Source organism: Mugil cephalus, chromosome 13 (assembly GCF_022458985.1).
Source record: "Mugil cephalus isolate CIBA_MC_2020 chromosome 13, CIBA_Mcephalus_1.1, whole genome shotgun sequence".
Classification (NCBI taxonomy): Eukaryota; Metazoa; Chordata; class Actinopteri; order Mugiliformes; family Mugilidae; genus Mugil; species Mugil cephalus.
In genome coordinates this window covers 14,019,004-14,037,362 of record NC_061782.1, presented here as the reverse complement: position 1 = coordinate 14,037,362, position 18,359 = coordinate 14,019,004, and the positions used below count along the sequence as shown (strand labels likewise).

At 45.4% G+C, this 18,359-nt stretch overlaps 1 protein-coding gene across 2 annotated transcripts in view; it reads left to right on the top strand.

Moving 5' to 3' along the window:
* lzts2a (leucine zipper, putative tumor suppressor 2a) overlaps window positions 1-18,359 on the top strand; it is a 35,650-nt gene that overhangs the window by 14,054 nt on the left and 3,237 nt on the right. The window contains exons 2-7 of one of the 2 annotated variants that reach the window (XM_047602334.1): window positions 1,652-1,762; window positions 14,816-15,472; window positions 16,409-17,071; window positions 17,175-17,297; window positions 17,509-17,655; window positions 17,741-18,250. In XM_047602334.1, coding sequence (XP_047458290.1) covers window positions 14,849-15,472; window positions 16,409-17,071; window positions 17,175-17,297; window positions 17,509-17,655; window positions 17,741-18,250 — 2,067 coding nt within the window. In that variant the 5' untranslated portion in view covers window positions 1,652-1,762; window positions 14,816-14,848. Of the gene's footprint in view, window positions 1-1,651; window positions 1,763-4,879; window positions 5,300-14,815; window positions 15,473-16,408; window positions 17,072-17,174; window positions 17,298-17,508; window positions 17,656-17,740; window positions 18,251-18,359 lie in introns of those variants that run through there. The other variant, XM_047602335.1, reaches the window with a different exon arrangement.

Here is an 18,359-nt window from a genome sequence, read left to right as displayed (position 1 = left end):
TAAGGGGAGGGGCCTCTGGGGGTCAGGGTTGTTCCAGTTCATCCCACAGATACTTGATCAGTTTGGGATCTAGGGAATTTGGAGGCCAGGTCAACACCTTGTGCTGTTTTTCATGTTTGTTTATTTTTAGTTGTTGCTGCATCCTGCTGGGGACGGCTGCTGCCACAAAGAAGAATTGTCACAACTCTGGGGTGGCGGTGTCTGGTCTGGTCTGGTCTGGTCTAAGTGGGCTGTTTCCCAGTAGAACATTGAACTGTCACAAGATGGTCAATGTCATTTACTTCTCCTGTCAGTGGCTGATCAGTGTAAAACTCCAGCTGACACAATGTACTTTGTTAAAAGTAGGACAATCCGTCGGTTTCACCAACCGCATTCTTACAGTCCGTCCATTCGCGACAATCGCTGTGAAAGAGCACGGTCAGCATCAGTTTCTGGTTCCTGAAAGCAGCTCTGGAGCTCAGCCTGGCAGCCGGGTGATGTGGCAGGACTGACCTCTGCACTGGGACACAGGGGCCAAAATCAATAGCTGTATCGTATCACTTATCAGGCTGTAACTAACTGGCTGATTACCTCATCGGCCGGCTGCGTCTGAGTGGAAGAGAGGAATCTAAGATAAAGAAGGAGCTGGATCGCAAGATTTAAAAAGCACAAAGGAAAGGAAGTTATGGGAAATGTATTAACAGTTTGCGAAAGGATGATAAAACCGCCCAGTGGGCAAACAATAGAGCTGATGGTTTTGTTATTGGACACCAGGGGGAGGCAGTACAGATGCAACCAAGTCTTCACCAAATCTTTTGGGACCACAGTATTTACAGAATGTGCAGAAAACGCATGGAGGCATTGACTGCTTACTTCACCCACCTGAATAAGTCAAATAAGTTTTGATAAAGTACTAAAACCAATATGTTGCAAGGATCTGTTTTTTTTCTTTTAATATAATTTACTCGCTTTCTCTTGCCTTGGTTTTATGAGCTGCAGTGAAGTTGTTTATTCTGCACAATTTTAACCTTATTTCAAAGCAGTGAGCACAAAAACACAATCTCCTGTTCGTATGTGTTCATTTCCTTCAGATTAGAGTTTGTATCAAACACTTCATTGTTTCATTTCATAGTTTTTGTTTAGTTTGCACATGAATTCTTGTTCAGAGGCAGTTTTTATTCAAAGACCTCTGTAATAATGTGATAATTAGCCTTTAGATTATGTATCCCACACATGCACAAGCCTGCAGTCTTGACTGTATTAAGGAGAACTCATCAAGTATCCATACCAAATCACTCAGCTGCATTTCCCTCTGTTAGAGAGGAAAGGGCCTTTTTGGGAGAATTCAGCCTTTTACGAGGATATTTTACTGGGTGAATTCAGAACGGAGCACAAATCCCGATGCTTGGACTCCAAAGGGCTTTATAGCAGGTTTCAGCTCACAGTTTAACTTTAGTGCTTCAGTTCAGTCTCATCACTCTTATCGTGACGTCTCCAGCAGCATGCCGGTGCTGAGCTGAAGAAAGACCCACCGAGCACAAGCCTCAGATGGTGGAGTGTCGCAGTTGGTGACTGGTTTATAGCCCTTCATTGCAAATGATGGCAAATATAAGTGCTTTAAAACTGGTGGAATTTACGCTGAACTGCTTAATGCTTGTGTGTTTTCCCTCAGGCCGACGCGCAAGGAACAAAAATCTCTGAGAGGAGCGAGGTCCTGGGATGAGAGGCCACTTCCCTGTCTCCCCCAGGCCTCCAGGAGGAGTACACTGGGCAACACACTGAGGTAAAGAAGCGCACAAAGAACAAAATAAAACCCCTCTCTGCAGACAAAACCCTTCTCTGATGACGCTGACCTTCAATATTTGCTGACTCAGGCAACCCCCCCCCCACTCCTCCTACCGCTCCTCGTTCCTTCTCTCTTCCTCACCCTCCCTCGCATCCTGCGCCGCTGATCAATGGACTGACTTGGTGTGGGCTCAGTTTAGACTGACCTGCTGTGACCACTTTGTCACACAGACATGCGCACATTTATGGAAACGGGGCTCTCAGCCTCTTTGAAGCGTCCGGTTAGGGATTAGTTTTGGAGATGGATAGCAGTTGGAGTGTGAGGCGTAACTGGGGGAGGGGGCCAGGGGTCGAGGGGTCAGAAATTTGCGTCGTTGTTGTTCCATACGGCGGCTGAGTGCTTCGCATAAGGCAGGAAAGATGAGTCTGTTGGATTTTAAATTAGATTTTCTTACCCAGCAAACACAATTTTCGTCACGCTGCACGTTTTTATTTATTTTTACACTCTTAAATGCAAATATGCAAAAGTCTGTTACACAAGTCTGCATCCTTTTTTTGTTTGTGTTATTTTCCGGCCAAGTGCGGTCACATAACACTGAATCCTGACAAGAACACCTTATCTTTACCATCGGCTCAAGGCCTCGCAGTAAAGGGCAGTGTTGGTAAGATATGTGCTGTGATAATAATGTGTGGTCAACATAGCAGCAGCTGTCTTCCTCTCCTCTTTCCACCGGATCCATTACAGATCTGCTGCCTTTCTGTCTTTCCTCCAGTCCAGCTTTGTCCGTCCCTGCCCAGCTGTCCCCTTCCTTCATTATCTGTCCCGCAATGATACTCACCACCTGTGTCAGAAGGTCACTTTCAAACTACAGCGTTTTTGTTATAAGTTTTTGCACAAGTTAAAGCTGCACTAATCTGCATCTTAATCGAAACGAATGAGTCGATGTAATCGATGTAATAAACGTTCATTTTCATTCCATTTGTTTCGTTTTAAAAGTTTCAGACTCAAACATTTCAGTTCTGGTTGATCTGGCAACATCTGTGGTTACCGGTGGTAACAGCTCACAGATTTGTGAGCACGGAAAATAAGCACAAGCTGCTGTTGTTGTTGTTTTTTATTACAGGAGCAGGGTAATAATTGGCCTTTTCCATCATTCTGTGAGCAACCGTGATCTGATTTTGTGCCGCGCTGGTCATGAGAGCCTGTGAACAGCAGGGCACCACGAAAGGGACCGGGAGAAGTTGGACGTGTGCAGCCTGTTGCCCGCCGCTCTCTTTGCATTAATCCTTGCAGTGTTTCAAACTGATCTGCTGTTAAAAGAAATGCCAAAAAAGGCAGAAGCATTTTTGACTAACGGTAGTGGTAAGTGTTAAGCTCACTGACATCATGTCGTTTTTCCTGTTAGTACGTCGTAATCAAACTTGTTTAGCCTTTTAAATGCATTTAATGCAGCAGAAGGAATTACTGTACTGTCTGATGATGATTTAACGTTTTCAGATATATATTGGGTTTAAATATAAGTTCATAGCAATGCAAATATCTAAATATTACATCACTTGGCAACAGGCTCGGTGATCATTGCGTTAACTCATTCAGAGATTAGAGAAGTTTATTTCAATCATGATTCACAAAATAATCACGCACAATTCATCAACAAAACAAATGACTCAAAGCTTGAAAAGGATGATGCAATGCTTATTTAATCCTACCCTTACAGTGTTGGATAATGACTTAACAGTTATTTAAGTTAAACACCTTTTCTCTTTTAAAGCCGTGAGTTAAATATCATGTCTGTACTGGCAGTGATTGGTAGTTAAAGCATAAATAGGCAGGTATTTTTAGTAGCTAAAATTATTTTGTAGTTTCAGCCTTTCTTAGATTACCCAAGGGCCCCCGTCTCTGTGCAGACTCACAGAGGTCTGACATGTCGATGCACTCCGTCCGCAGGTTATTATTATTACCTGTTCAGAGGGCGAAACGGAAAACCCTGCTGACTCACACGACCGAAAAGCTTTCTGGTGTTGTATTTTCAGCCGGGAGAGGTGGGCCGCGTTAATGGCAGTAAAGCACCAAGTCAGAGAGCAGAAGTGAACTCTCCCCTCTCTTGTTAAACCACCGTGGGACTCATAGGGAGGCACAGGGAAGTTCCAGTAAAGAGAGAGGGAGGACACAAACACGCACACAAAGACTATCCAGCATTACTCAGTCCTCCTACTGCTTTTCCATGGCAGCACATAACAATAAACCGAGTGCTGTAAGTGCTGTGTACCACACAATAGAGCAGTTTGTGTGAGCTGTAAGCAAATTAAGCGCTGAAACAGAATTATTGATCTGTTTAATTATGAGTTGATGGAAATATAATGTAACTAATGAACTGTCGTGATCGATTAATTTCTCACAGACGCTAGTGATGCTTGACTTATTTACCGATGATGGCGTCAACACGCTGACACACTCAAGTGTGACAAGTCATCGCGGTCGCCACCTTAGTTTGGCATGTTAATTAGCTAAAACCTCTCATGAAATTTCGCCTCGAGATGATGAGTCCGAAGGTTTGACCATCTCTGGATTATATCTATATCCATCACATAACCAGCAGGTTCATGCATGTTAAAAAATAATCCTCATTTGCTGGTTTTTCCACCACCCACCATCCCCTCACCTCCAAAAACATCACTTATCCCATGTGACTTTCCGCTCCCCATACCCCCCCTCCTTTATATTACCTGCAGAATAATACCCACGCTGGCTTTCATGTGCACAATAGATCGTGACGAGTGTGCCACCACACTGATGTGCAGAAACATGTTATGTAATTTACCCCATCTGAGTTCCTCCCTCTCTGTAGCAGCTGCCCTTGATGTAGTCAGTGCTGTCTGATAATTGCACAATTGTGTGTAACTGCATTGTTACTTAGCCGGGGTCTGATGCCCGAAACCCGAGCCGTTCCCTTTGATGCTTGTGGGTCATTCTGCTTGCACATCCACCGGATAGTGTTTCCTAAAAACGTTCATCTGATGCAGGATTTTGTTGATGCAGAAGAGTATGTGTGAAGGGGAAGGGGTGGATGGAGCTCAGGCTAAAACAGAGAAGGGGGAGGAGAGGAGTGTGTGTGTGCGTGCGTGTGTGTGCGTGTGTTAAAAGAGGGAAACTAGAGGCAGAGGGGCTGGCAGACAAAAGTGGGAGAAGGGAGGGAGGAATGAGGAGGAGGAGGAGGCGGTGCTAAGGCAGGCAGCGGGGAAGGAAAGCCGAGAAGAGGAACAGTGGAGGGAAGTGAGAAGAGAGAGGAGGACAGGACAGGACAGGAAAATAGGGGGACTTTCATTTGAAAATCCTCTTGTCAGGATATGAAGTCCTGTAGCAGAGCAGAAGGAAGCACTAGAGAGAAGAGGTAGACAACGGGAAGAAGCCGGAGAAAAAAGGACAACCTGAGCCGACACAGAGCGGAGTGATTTCTTTCTCTTTTTTTTTTTTTACAAATTTCTTTTTTCCACAAGAGACAAGTGGAGGCAGCGATGCAGGGCTCTCGTTGGGGTGAGTGTGGAGGGAGAAGGAGGAGAGCGTGTGCTGCTGCATGTGTCTGCACAAGTATGTGTGAAACATGAATGCGCGTTTGTCTTAAATTTTTCAAACTCAGCCTTTTTTTTTTTTCTACCCCGCTTTCTCTTCCAGCTTGGCTTTGTTTACATGTATGCAAATTTGCTTTGAGGAGGAAAAACCTTGTATGCGAGAGCACCTTGAGTCAGTCTGAAAACATTTATGAGGGGTGTCAATTGAGGAAATTACTTTTAAAAGTTGCTTGGCTGGCTCATTCACGCAGAAACGCTGACGTTCACGCGACTGGAAAGTAGTTTAGTAAAACAAAAGTTGATGATGACTTCTAGCACCTCAGTCACAAAGGACGATTTAAGGCAACTGGGGGATTCAGAGTCAGCTGACTGGCACTAGCCTGGGTTTGTTTTGTTAGCTGCTCTAAAAGTCATCTGTACCAGGGAAATGGAACCAGTAGTCTGGATTTGTTGAGGTGGGATGATGATGAGTTTCTGGTGGTGTCTGAGCCCAGATTTCCTAATCCCGACCCCGAGTAATCTGCTCATTAAAGACTGTTGGGGTATTGATTTGAAATTTCAGCCTTTAGAAAAGCTGTTCCACCCTCAGGACAGTTGGAAAAGGAAGGAGGAGGAGGAGGAGGGTGTTATTCAATCTGTCTGAACACACACAGAAGATAAGAAAGACTGCGTATAGGCTCCTACCAAAGCACACAATAAGGCTGCATCTCAGAAGCGTGACCCGCACAAAACACGTTTCTTTCCAGTGAACTCCGAGGGAATCTTTGTGTTTCTTTTGATGATGAAGCACTCCGGGAAACAGAGGCTGATCATGTTCCTCTTACGTCTTCCCTGCGCATGTAATTACAAGTCTGCTTGTGCACCCGGGGCCACATATTGTAGTTTCTCATCAAGTTTGTTTTGGCCCGAGAGTGATGTGTCAGCAGATATGTTTATAGACAGCACTCAAAGGGCCGTCTGTTCACTCTACTCTTTGTAGTATCTGTCTGTTTGACCACGTCAAGTTAGGGTTTCATTTGAGAGCACGCAGGAGAAGGCTGTAATTACCCAGGCTGGATTTTGGCAGCGTTTGGTCGAGTGACGTTTCACTCTATAAATGCACAAACGTTGACGTTTAGCGTGAATAGTGAGGAGGAGAGGGGAGTGAGAGTGGGGGGAGAGGGATGGAGGAGATGGGGTTACCTCATCTGCTCTGAACAAAACAAATGAGGTAAATGTGTGTCACATGTTGCAGGTTACATACGTAACCCTTTCCAGCGGTGTTGACTCATGCTTCCTGTGTGTGTACATTCTGTGTCAAAAGGTAGGAAGGGTGACGGCATGTCTTTTTTTGATCTTCTTTCTATCACATTTCAGATTCAGATAGTTGTTTTCTTCTGGATCCAGTTTCAGTTTGATAAAACGCTTAGAACAACGTGGCTAATTCATCATTCACAAACTCTAGGGTAGTCTCTTCAGTCAAAACCCGATACAACCATTAACTTGACTAAAAATAGAGGTGGCAACTTGTTCTGCAATTCTGTGACCTGCAGCAGTGCTATGAAAGGATTGGGCGCATTGTGCATGGGGAACAATCTACCATAGATGTTTCCTGAATGACAGCAGAATTAATATTATTTCCAACGTGCTATTTTTATTTCTGCAGCTGTAGCAGAGCCCTCCAGTGAGCGGTTGTTTTCCCTTGCAGCAGTGTGACAGAATATGTGGTGAAAGTCTCAGCGGTGTAGGTGTGATGCCGAGTGATTGGCCGACGGTGGTAGCATCTCCATCAAAAAAGATTAGATAAAGACTCCCAAATTCAGATTCAGATATGCATTCCTGCCGCCTATCCTCAATCCCATTCTTTTCCCGCTGCCTCGTTGAGCTGAATCTCATTCCAGGTGTTTACGTAAAGCCTCTAGTTTAGCAGAATGGTGGAACTGTGAAGAAGGGAGGCTGCGAAAGACAGAAACGCAGGAAAAGCAGAGAGACGGCGAGAGATTAGAAGTCGGCCTGGCTTCTCTTCAGTTTGCTGAATGGGTATTTTCCACGCCAGTCTGTCCCCCCACCTCCCCCTTCCATCTTTCTTGAGTTTACAGCGGCACGGACACTCTGTCTGAATACGTCTGCACATGTGCTTCTTTGCCATGTCAGATATTTTCTCAGATGAGTGGAAGTGAGTTCTCCATTGAGGCTGGCACAGTGAAACTGAGGCGTTGCTGCTTATGTAATAGCTGCTGTGGAACTCATTTGCCTGGATGGTTTTAGTAGCACAGTGTGCGTGTGTAGAGGCTGAAATGTGTGCATTTTCTATTCCGCTTCAGCCATCATCATTCTGACACACAAAAGCTGTGACAACTTTGTTAAAAAGCAGGTGAGCAATTCCAGGTGTTGCGTCCTTACTTTTTCCTCCGATGTCGGTACCTAAACCGCTCTTCTTCAGTTAAAAAGTCACTGCTCCGTCTTGACTCTGCCTCACATGAAGGGTCACATTGTCAGTTAAAGTGCGGCTGCTTTCAGCTCAAGATAACAGGCCTTTTCTCTCTGCTCTCTGCCCTCTGTTAAACTGAAACAATGGCCCTCCGCTGTTCATACAGCCAAAGCAGCAGGAGGGGAAGGAAGGAAAGTTTAGGAGGGAAAACTTAACTCTTCTCTCTTCTGTTGGGACAATGAGATGTCAGAGCAGTCGTAGCTCTAGGATTTACCCAAAATGTGCACAATTAAACATAATAGTTGAATAAGAAATCCACCGAGTTCTATTTTAATTCCAAGTAAGAGAGTTAAGCCTGATCCTGTCATTGATCCTGACAAACAGTAGTCCACTGGCCAGACTAATCCCTCTGTCTCTACCGCCGGCATTCTTGGTATTTCCAGTGTCTGTGAATCTGACCACTGACCACTGCTGGATAACTTTCAGTGGCTGGAAAACCTCCTGGAAAATTCAACAATTGGAGCCATCTTTGCCTTTTTCTCACATACCTCAGTTTCCTCCAGTGCCAGCTGACTGCAGCGCTGTTAAAGGCTCCTCAGTGGTTTTTGATGCCAACTGAAACGTGTCCATACAGCCGACAGCACGAGGAATTCATTGACGTAGTGTTTGCTCCTGACGTAACCGGAAACTGTCATAGAAGTGCTGGTGGACTGAATAATTAGTCAGAAAAAGAGAGATAAGAGACTGGAGGAGTGGAGGAAGTGAACGAATGTACACGCGCATCCATGTAAAGCACACATGCTGCATATAAACATGATGCAAACTACTTGGTGTTGCATGATGCACAAGAGACTGCTTATAGATAGAGCCATGATTCACAGAATTAATAGTAGTAAAGCTTAGTGGTTATAGTGTGTGAATTTATTATTTATTTAGTTATGAGGAATGAACAGTAGCACAGAGATGTTTCTATCTATTTCCTGTCATTATGCTAAGCTAAGCTAAGCTAACCCCAACCCTCTGCTGGCAGTCAGACAATCAAACTTGTTCTTAGACCTTTTCTTCTCTACATAATTCACAGCTTCCTTTAAATTCTGTTGTGTCTGTGTTTCAGAAATTTGGCCACTTTTGTTCACAATGAGAAGTCTGTTGATTTAACACTGGCGTTGTAACCTCATGTTTGATCTTTTGTGTAGTAGTAGACAATAAAATGCTTAATTTCTCATTTTATACCCGTTTTCTAACCATTGCTAGTCATTCAGTTTGTAAGATACACAAATTTGCCCATGTGTGAACACATTATATATACAAATATCTAAGCTGTGGCTTTTAAACTTTTTGAGATGTAACACTTTTGAACAGACGAACATAGCATGAAAATATAAACATCTTAATTATGATATGTCAAAATACTCAGTTTTCAGTGCATGCTGTTAACATAGATTATAAATTAATGATATTTAATCGTATTTCTTAGTGTGGAAGTCAAAGGGTTAACTTACTTGGAAAGTAAAGTAGCAAAAAGTTTGTTTTGTCATCAAGTGTAACACCAAAGAGCATTCATGTGCCAGCTTTACTTTTAATGTATGCAGTTATTTAGTCAGACACTGTGGCGAAGCTCGACATTTTGTTAGGTCTACTTTGACAAAACTAAAGTTTTGTTAGCATCTGGACTTCAGACTCTCACGTTCCGAATTGATGCCAGATGCTTTGAGATGCTAAAGAGCCAACCTGTCCGCTGTCAGACTGTCACACCCACACACACACACACACACACACACACACACACACACACACACACACACACACACACACACACACACACACACACACACCGGCTCATTCACCTTTTCACTCCCCCTCTTTCTTCCCTCCTTTGCCCACTCCTCCTGTCTTTCTGTCTCATTTTGCCCCGCGCATGAAAAATGTGGGCCTCCGCTGCCATGGAAACGCCTCCAAACAGAGGGAGAGGCGAAAGTCTGCAACAGCAACAAGTTGGTTGTAAAAGAAGAGAAAAGGGAAAAAACTGGATTAAGGAAGGACCTGTTGCCAATTACTCCTGCACAGACATTTTTTAGAAACTTTATTTCTCCGTTTGTTTCACCACATGAAAAAAAAAAACAAAAAAAAAAAACTGATTTAATGAAGTCAGAGCTCTGCAGCAGCCTGTCCAAAGATACAATGTCAACCATGTTGCTTTGCCAAAGAGGACAATATCTCCCTGGCTTGAGTGAAAAGAGATTTGGCACCGAGGCAATGGGTTAATGAGAGCCGAGAACGTTTGCATGCTTTCAGCAATCTCCAACACACACTGAAAGACGTTAAAGCCAAGCCATGTGGGGGAAGGTGACAGTGAGCGACCACTCAGACAGACAGTCATTGTGCAGGAATGGAGGCAGAAAATAACCCTCAGGTCTTCTGGCAAAACATTAAAAGACTGCTCTCATTTTACAGTGGAGTCGGCTGACTTCATTACAATACCATTTTCGTGGCTGTTTGAAGTTTTATTGCAGAGTTTCTCTGAGTGGATGCGTGACAAATAAACGTGTGAGTAGATTAGGTGTGGACCGATTGCCTCGCTGTCAGTGTGTTGCTGCCTTGTCCGTACTTGCGGATTCGCTTTTGTTAGCAGCCATCGAGGATTATTATGACTCACCTTGCCTGTTGATTTACTCTCCATCCACTCTGGATCACTCGTTTCGGGATTAATTGCGGCCACCCAGGCTGTGTATACGAAAGTGGCACATTTTCCACGGGTTTGGACAAGCTCTTAACGTTATACTCTTCAGTATTTCAGAAAGTATTTGCCGAAACTCCACTGTGCAGTGACCACCCATCAAAGCAGAGGAAACATTATACAGAGGCATTTTTAGGAATGGTTCTTATTACCACTTGCATACTGATACTTCTGCCCTCGTCTGTACAGTTTTATTCTTTCCACCTGTTGCTCCCATCTTCACACTGGCTTTGCTTTTGGTTAGTCACGCTGTGGTGTCGCTCTTAAGTAGCGGGCAGAGGAAAATCTAGACGCGTAGGCCGACTAGCAGCAGGTTGAATGAAAGGGGGAGGGTGGCAAAGAAAGAGTGACAGGAGAGCAGTGGCGGGGGGGGGATCCAACACAGGAAAGGAGGAAAGGAGGATATGGGGAGGGAAAAGGATGAGGAGGAACGGGAAAGAGGATGAAAGTAGAGGAAGGAGGTGGAAGACCAGGAAATAGGGAGGTGCCATATTTACCAGCGGTTTAACAGTCGTTTCTGTTTTGTTTGTTTTTTTGTTTTTTTTTTCATTAACAACAGATTAAACTTCTTGTCACACCACAGCTGTCATCAGTGAAAGAGCTCACAGCAGACAGATCAATTTAATGACCAGCTGGAGAAACTAGTTTAGAGTTTAGCAAATATTTAGCTCAGTAGTTGGTGGGGTCGAGGGTAAAGGGAGCTGAATAAGGAATGTGTCGTCTATGTTCTTCAGGAGAAGTCCATCAGGTTGATTAAATCACAGTCAATATAAATTACATTTTTGTCTTTTTGCCTTTTTGCCAACAACATGCACCCATATACTAACCTGGTTAGCGCACAGCTTGGTTCGTTTTCACCACGATATCTCACATCAACCAAAACTCCTGCAAATGCAACCATAGTCAAATGGTCAGTGTGCAGATTTCACTTCATTTAAGTCATATCCTTTATCTTTTAAAGAGACATAAATATGTAAGAGAAAAACTCCTTTAAGCTGGCATTTGATGTGGTTATGATATCTATAGGGGCCTCTATGTGTCTGTGCTTGCCAAATAATGGTCAAACAGGATTATAGATGCTTGGTTTTACCCAGAGCTCAGGCCTCGTTGTCGCCTCTTTTTGCCCTACCTGTTATTGGAAAATCCCCTAAAACCCAGTCTTTCACCCCCACCTCTGCCTGCCTTTGTCTCTTCGCCCCCTAAACCCGCTTCTTTTCTTCCTTGCTCTCACTTTTCTGCCCTGAGCCCAGCAGAGTCTCCGGAACAGCTCAGAGGTTGCGTGTGATTGCGAGGGACGACTTGCTGCTGCAGAATAATGGGCTTCCTCTCCTGGGTAACACAGGCGCTTTTAACAGACTTATCATAACGGGATTATTTCCCAGTCACCGAACCCACGTCTGGATCTTGTTAGAAAGCTACCTGGGAACTTCTTTCTTCTGTCAGTCTTGTTCTTGCTCATCTCGGGGCAGTCGGTACCGTGTGAAGGGTAAACTCTCAAAACCACTCGGCTGCGTTTCCAGTCCCCGTCGGAAGCAGTGAAGCTGCCTTTAAGCTATTCAGCATCATTTAATAGTTTTCGAGTGCCAGGATGCGGTGTGAAGTGCCCCCGTGTTGACCCCATAATAGCTGGCAACAACACTATTGCAGTTTATTTTTGAACATCGAATCAAAAGCCTCACCGAGAGAAACGCCTCATGAAAGACTATCAGAATGATTTCAGGCACTTGAGATGTTTTCTATTTTTAGTGGCGACGACTGTTTTTTTTGTTTTGTTTTTTCTCTGCCTGTCTTGTGCTGCTGACAGCAGAGGAGGATGCGTGTAATGAGGAAGGTGGAGGAAGCGGTGAGGGCGCGTGGAGGGATACTAGAACTATTTTCACTTTCCTCGGAGGAATGCAATCAAGAAGAGGAGCTGAAGAGGGCCTCGGTGCCTTTTTCGAAACAGCCGGCGAGCAACATCAGAGGAGGAAATTAGCTTTTGAGATTTGTTGCCTGAGTAGCCAGAACAAAACCCCTCCCTCAGAGGTCACAGGGGTGGGAGGATAGAATCAGACCTGCTCCCCTCCACTCATCAGGGGGTCGCAGGGTAAGGGCTTGGGGGGTCACGGTTGATGGTCGCAGAGGGTTGTTAATTCTATTATCCCTGCCTGAGAGGTCCTTGTCAGGGCTGGGGGGCGAGGAGGAGGAGGAGGAGGAGGGGGAAGGGGGTGGCCGGATAAAAGGTGAAAGGAGGTTGTGAGGCGTGATTATTTTGGCTTGGGAAGTGATCGCATACCACGCATATCTTCATCTCCTTGACTCATGTGTACTCACAAAGTCTGTCTCCTTTCGTTCACTCCCCGTCACTCCCTGCAGACAAGTTCACAGTTTAGTCAGTGTGGAAAGAACTCACTGTAGAAAGTGATTCACCCTCCTGACTGATCATTAACAAATAATTGTCTCGAACAAGATACGGTTCGTAATATATCAGCGCGTGACGTCTAATCGCTCCAGGCGGCTCATGATTATCAGTCTGGATGTAGCTGGGGCACGTAGAGATTCATTTTGACCCGTACATCCCATGCATGCGTGCAAACTGCAGTCTCCTTTAAAGGCATAAAAAATATCTCTCATTGGTCGCTGGATTGTTATTATTATTTTTAAGGAGACCATGAGTCAGCCTTCTTCAAACAAACAAACTGCTTGTCATATTGTCAGACAGCATGCGAAACATCCTCCCCTGAAATCATTCCCGTTTCAGAAAAGGCCCTTTAAAGTTCTGTTTTAATATCTAAAGCGTTTGCTTTGGAGATGTATTTTAGAGGACTCCAGCAAAATAAAAAAAAAGTACTGATGTGCACCATGATGCATCCATTTTGTGTGAATTTAGGTTTGAGCAGAGGCCCCACATGTCTGTGATTGTCAGTCTGCATGATTGTGTTAGTCCTGGCAGACTGTGTCCGCCGCAGCACCGCAGGATTATTCGACTTGGCCAGACGGGTTTGAGTCTGGCACGACAGGCTGAGGATACGTGTCCCCTCCGTGTCCCCTGAGCAGCTAACACTGATAATACTATCTGCAAACGGGAGACTTAATCTGCTGCCACGTATGGTGTTAATAATACGGTTCTCTGCCTAAAAATAGTGCAGCCACCGAGTGAGGCGTTTTAATAGGTGTGAGCGCTGTGACGAGGAACCAGAAAAACGCCTACTGTTCAAACCCCTGGAGAAGTAACGAGGGGTTTACAGGTTCAAACGAGGACGTTCGGGAAAATCGCTCCGGCTGCAGATGGCGATGACTGTGACTCAACCCCTCTCCCTTTGTCTGTAATGTCCTCAGTCTTGACTAAATCCATCCTCTTTTTTTTTTTCCTCTTCTTGTTTTGTTTATGACATCACTGATCAACAGAGAGATATACTGTAAACTGTATGAGGCTTATAAAGCTTTGTGAATGACACCAGACCTAAAACCTTATTTGTCCTATTTATTTATTTGGCTTCATAGTTGAAAAGAGGATTAATCTTAATACGTTTGTATGTAAATTTGAGGATAGTGGATAGTCTACATTATTAACAAATGACAAGCAATAAAGTAAAGTAAACTGAACCAATCCCTCTACTTACCATTTATATTTAAATTATTCTGAATTACTGCAGTCACTGCTACTTAGTTAAAGCTTAATTTTAAAGCAGCAGATATTTTGAAACAGAGGGAAAGTACAGAAACGCACCATCTTTACAAAAAGCACTTATGTTAAAATATTAACCAAAAATACTAACCAGGACCTACTGAAGCATCTCACTTTGCTCACTGTCCAGGCTGTATCCCCCTCCCGAAATAATTAAACAGAATATCCTTTCTAACAACGGAGGGAAATACCAGTTCTGCTCAGAATGTGCACACTTCCGGGTTTTGATCTCCAAGTCGATCCCCCGACGTTTCAGTCAAGTGACTTCTCTCCATGTAATATTTAAGATGTTTAGAATTTACTTTCCAGAGGTTGTCAGTTTCCATCATATCGCCTCTTTATGTGCGTCTGTGTGGCTTCAGTCCATCCTGCTGTAGTTTCATTGGTTTCCCTACAGTGCAACTCAATGCGTCAGTTTTTGTTGTGTTCCAGTGCCAGCTGGCTCGGAGCATCGTGGGATTTCATGCTAAGTGTATTTCGTTATAAAGCGCAATAAGTTATTTTTTTCTACTGTATTTTTTATGGTAGTGTCATCGGCAGCTCGGAGGATTCCTAATATACTGTGTCTTGAATGTTGAATGAAAATCCTTGTATACAACTCTCCAATAGAACTAGTCACATCTAGAGTATGAATTAATAATTTTGTCTTTATTTCCTCTCTCATCAGAGTGTGTGGTGTGTCTGACGCCGTCAGGCTGCCATGGCTTTGGTTCAGGCACTACCTGTGACCGTGAGTGACCACACCAACCCAGGTCTCGACGTCCAGCAGTGCCGACCGCTATCATCCCACTCGCCCTCCGCTCCTTGCTCTCTCCCCTGCGGGCCCTGTAGCTCTGACACAGCCATGGGTTCAGTCAGCAGCCTCATATCGGGTCGGACCTACCAGGAGAGACACTGCAAGGCTGCCAGCGAATACACCACCAAGCCACGGCGCTCCACGCCAGCCACCAGCTGCTTCCGGCTCCAGGATAATACCCTCCGCAGTGGGAGCTCCCTTGAGCAGCTGCTGGTTATCAGCAACCAAACGCAGCCTCAGGCCCAAGTTCTGCCTCCACCACTGCCCACCAAGAAGCAACCCCGGCCTGGAAAGTCGTCTGGAACAGCTGGGTGTGGATCGGCTGCCGGGGCAGCAGGCGGCGCCGCTAATGGGAACCTTGGGTATGTGAGTGATGAGCTGGTGGTCGGAGACTGGAACGACAACCTGGTGCTGACAGCTGCAAGTCCCTGCAGTGACTCGGAGGAGCAAAGGGACAACAGGACTCAGAACGGAAACATCGGTGGGCCTCCTCCCAAACTGGTCCCAGTGTCCGGACAGTTAGAGAAGGTAAGGAGAAGAGTACAGAGGTTTAAAAAAGTTTGGTGCAGATATTATGTTTGCAGAAAACTGGCTTGTGCTAAATGCCAAAAATGTGTTTACAGCAAAGTTCTATCCTTGAACTTTCTTTGAATTCATTGTGATTGTTTTACCTGAGAGCTTTGGATCTTGATTATGATTCATTTTATTTTAATATTTTGTACATGACATGCAATGTGTTGATGAAAGCAGAAATACTACCTCACTGGAAATCTTTCAGCATGCCACAGAATCCCTCCCGGCTCTGTATATATATTATAGTATAATTCCCTCTACATTTACAGCTTAAAGATTAGATTACATATCTTTATTCAAACTTTTTTTCTGCTCTCCCTTGGATACATACCGAAGCTTTTCTGCGACCTGTGTGTTACGTTTTTTTTACCGCAGATTATCTGAGCTGTCTAATTGGGTATTTATTTCCATCGATCCAGAGGGAAGCTTAATCACTGGCCTGACAGGCTCGGATGGATCATTTGACGCCTTCTCACCTTGCAGGCACATCATGATCAGTGTCAGTGCTCACTTACGTCCAGTGACGTATTTAGTGAACCATGAGGAAGATCATTAACAAAGTGCTTACAGTACAAAAGTAGCTTTCACCCTCCCATGTCTTTGTCTCCTCCTCCACTCTCCTCTCTCCTCTTTGTTTTTGTGCCCTTAATCAGATTTTCTGTCCTCTCCTCTGTCACCTTCCTTCTCTTGCCTGTCTGTCTTATACAATAGGAGCATCATTAAAAAAATTGCTTAATGAAGCCCATGAATATCAATTAAACCAAATCAGATTTATCACAGCCTTGTGGGGTGACCGGCCAGCATTTCACTCACCCCTGCCTAATGAGTTTTATCCAGCAGTTCTTAATTAGCACAGCTTGACTTTTTTTAATTATTATTTTGTACTTTCAGAACATGGAGAAAGTGCTGATCCGTCCTACGGCGTTCAAACCTGTTGTGCCCAAGAACCGCCACTCTGTGCAGTACCTGTCGCCACGGCCAGGGGGCGGTGGCCTGTCAGAGAGCCAGGCCAGCCTTAACCTCCTGCTGCCTCTTGGAGGATCCAATTGTGCTAACGGCACAAACGTTAACGGTGGATGCAGCAGTTCTGGCTCTGAAGTGAAGCGCAACTCCTACAGCAGTGGTCGAAACGCCCGGAGCAGTCAGTCCTGCTCCATGTCAGATTCAGGGAGGAACTCCCTCTCCAGCCTCCCTACTCATAGCAGCACGGGCTACAGTTTAGCCCCCAGTGAGGGCTCCAGCTCTGGGTCTGGTTCCGGGGGCCAGCTGGAGCCTGTGTCAGGCCTGGGTCGATCCACCACCGGTGTAAGTGGGAGCCACGGTCACAGTAACTCAGACAGTGGCCGATCCTCATCCAGCAAGAGCACAGGCTCGGGGTCGATAAGCGGGCGCGGGCAGCCCCTGTCGGACAGCGGGTCCTGTGGCCATTCGCCGCCACCTGTGGAGGGCTACGAAACTGTGGTGAGGGAGCTGGAGGAGAAGCTGAGGGAACGAGACCTCGAGCTCCAGCAGCTCAGAGAAAATCTGGATGAGAACGAAGCTGCCATCTGCCAGGTGAGAGAGGTCAACCCATCACACAGACGAAATGCCAAATAAACAACTTTGTGTGTGACGTTAATAGAGATGAAGGATTAACCTCTCGCATGTGGTTTGAAAGGTGTACGAAGAAAAGCAGCGTCGCTGTGAACGAGAGATGGAGGAGCTGAGACAGAGCTGTGCCACGAAGATGAAGCAGACTTCTCAGAAAGCTCAAAGAGCACAGCAAGTGCTACAGTTACAGGTATGCAACATATTTAGGAAAGCAAGTGTTGTTCCGTAATGCCATATTATATTCCAAATTTCAAGGTAACATATAAAACGAACACTCCTTTTTGTTCCACTTGCTATTAATGTGTCTACCAGTTCTCTCTTTAAGCATCTGTGTCTTATTTTAGATTGACATATCTCTTTTAGTACGTAAAATAAGTCATGGCATCTCTGCGTGTTATCAGGTATTTCAACTACAGCAAGAGAAGAAGAAGCTGCAGGAGGACTTCGCCTCCCTGCTGCAGGACAGAGAGACACTGGAAAGGAGGTGTGCCACCATCCAGAGGGAGCAGACTCAGCTGGGGCCACGTCTGGAAGAGACAAAGTGGGAGGTAAGTGAGAGTTAAGCTTTGAAGGTTAGAGTGCAGTGTAATGATTATGTGTACTGACTGTAACTCAATGTCTTTTGTCCTTCAGGTGTGTCAGAAGTCAGGAGAAATCTCCCTCCTGAAGCAGCAGCTGAAGGAGCTCCAGTCAGAGCTCAGCCAGAAAGCAGGAGACATTGTAGTCTTGAAGGCACAGCTGAGAGAAGCACGCTCTGAGCTGCAAGCGAGCCAGGTGCGATCCCAGGAGGCCCAGACTGCCCTGCGCACGCGATCTCTGGAGCTGGAAGTCTGCGAGAACGAACTTCAGAGGCGCAAAAGTGAAGCCGAGCTGCTTCGGGAGAAAATGGGCCGCTTGGAAGAGGAGTCCTCTCGGCTCCGTGACACTCTTTCCAATCACAGCGGATCCTCTCTGAATTCAACCATGAAGGGGCAATGCATGAGCCTTGCCATCCAGCAGGGGAGAGGTGTGGCAGTAAGGGGCGGCCCCAGCCCCTCCATGTACCGCGATGGAGAGGAGACTCACCTGGTCTGGGGGGGAGAGAGCGACGAAGCTAAGGCGCAGAGGCAGAATGCAGAAACATTGTTGGGACTTAGACAACAGGTACAAAGTTTTTCTTACGTTGTCTTTTGTTGTTTTAAAACGCTTTAAAGGACCAATGTGCAGAATTTAGTGACATCTAGTGGTAAGGTTCCTGATAACACATCCCTCT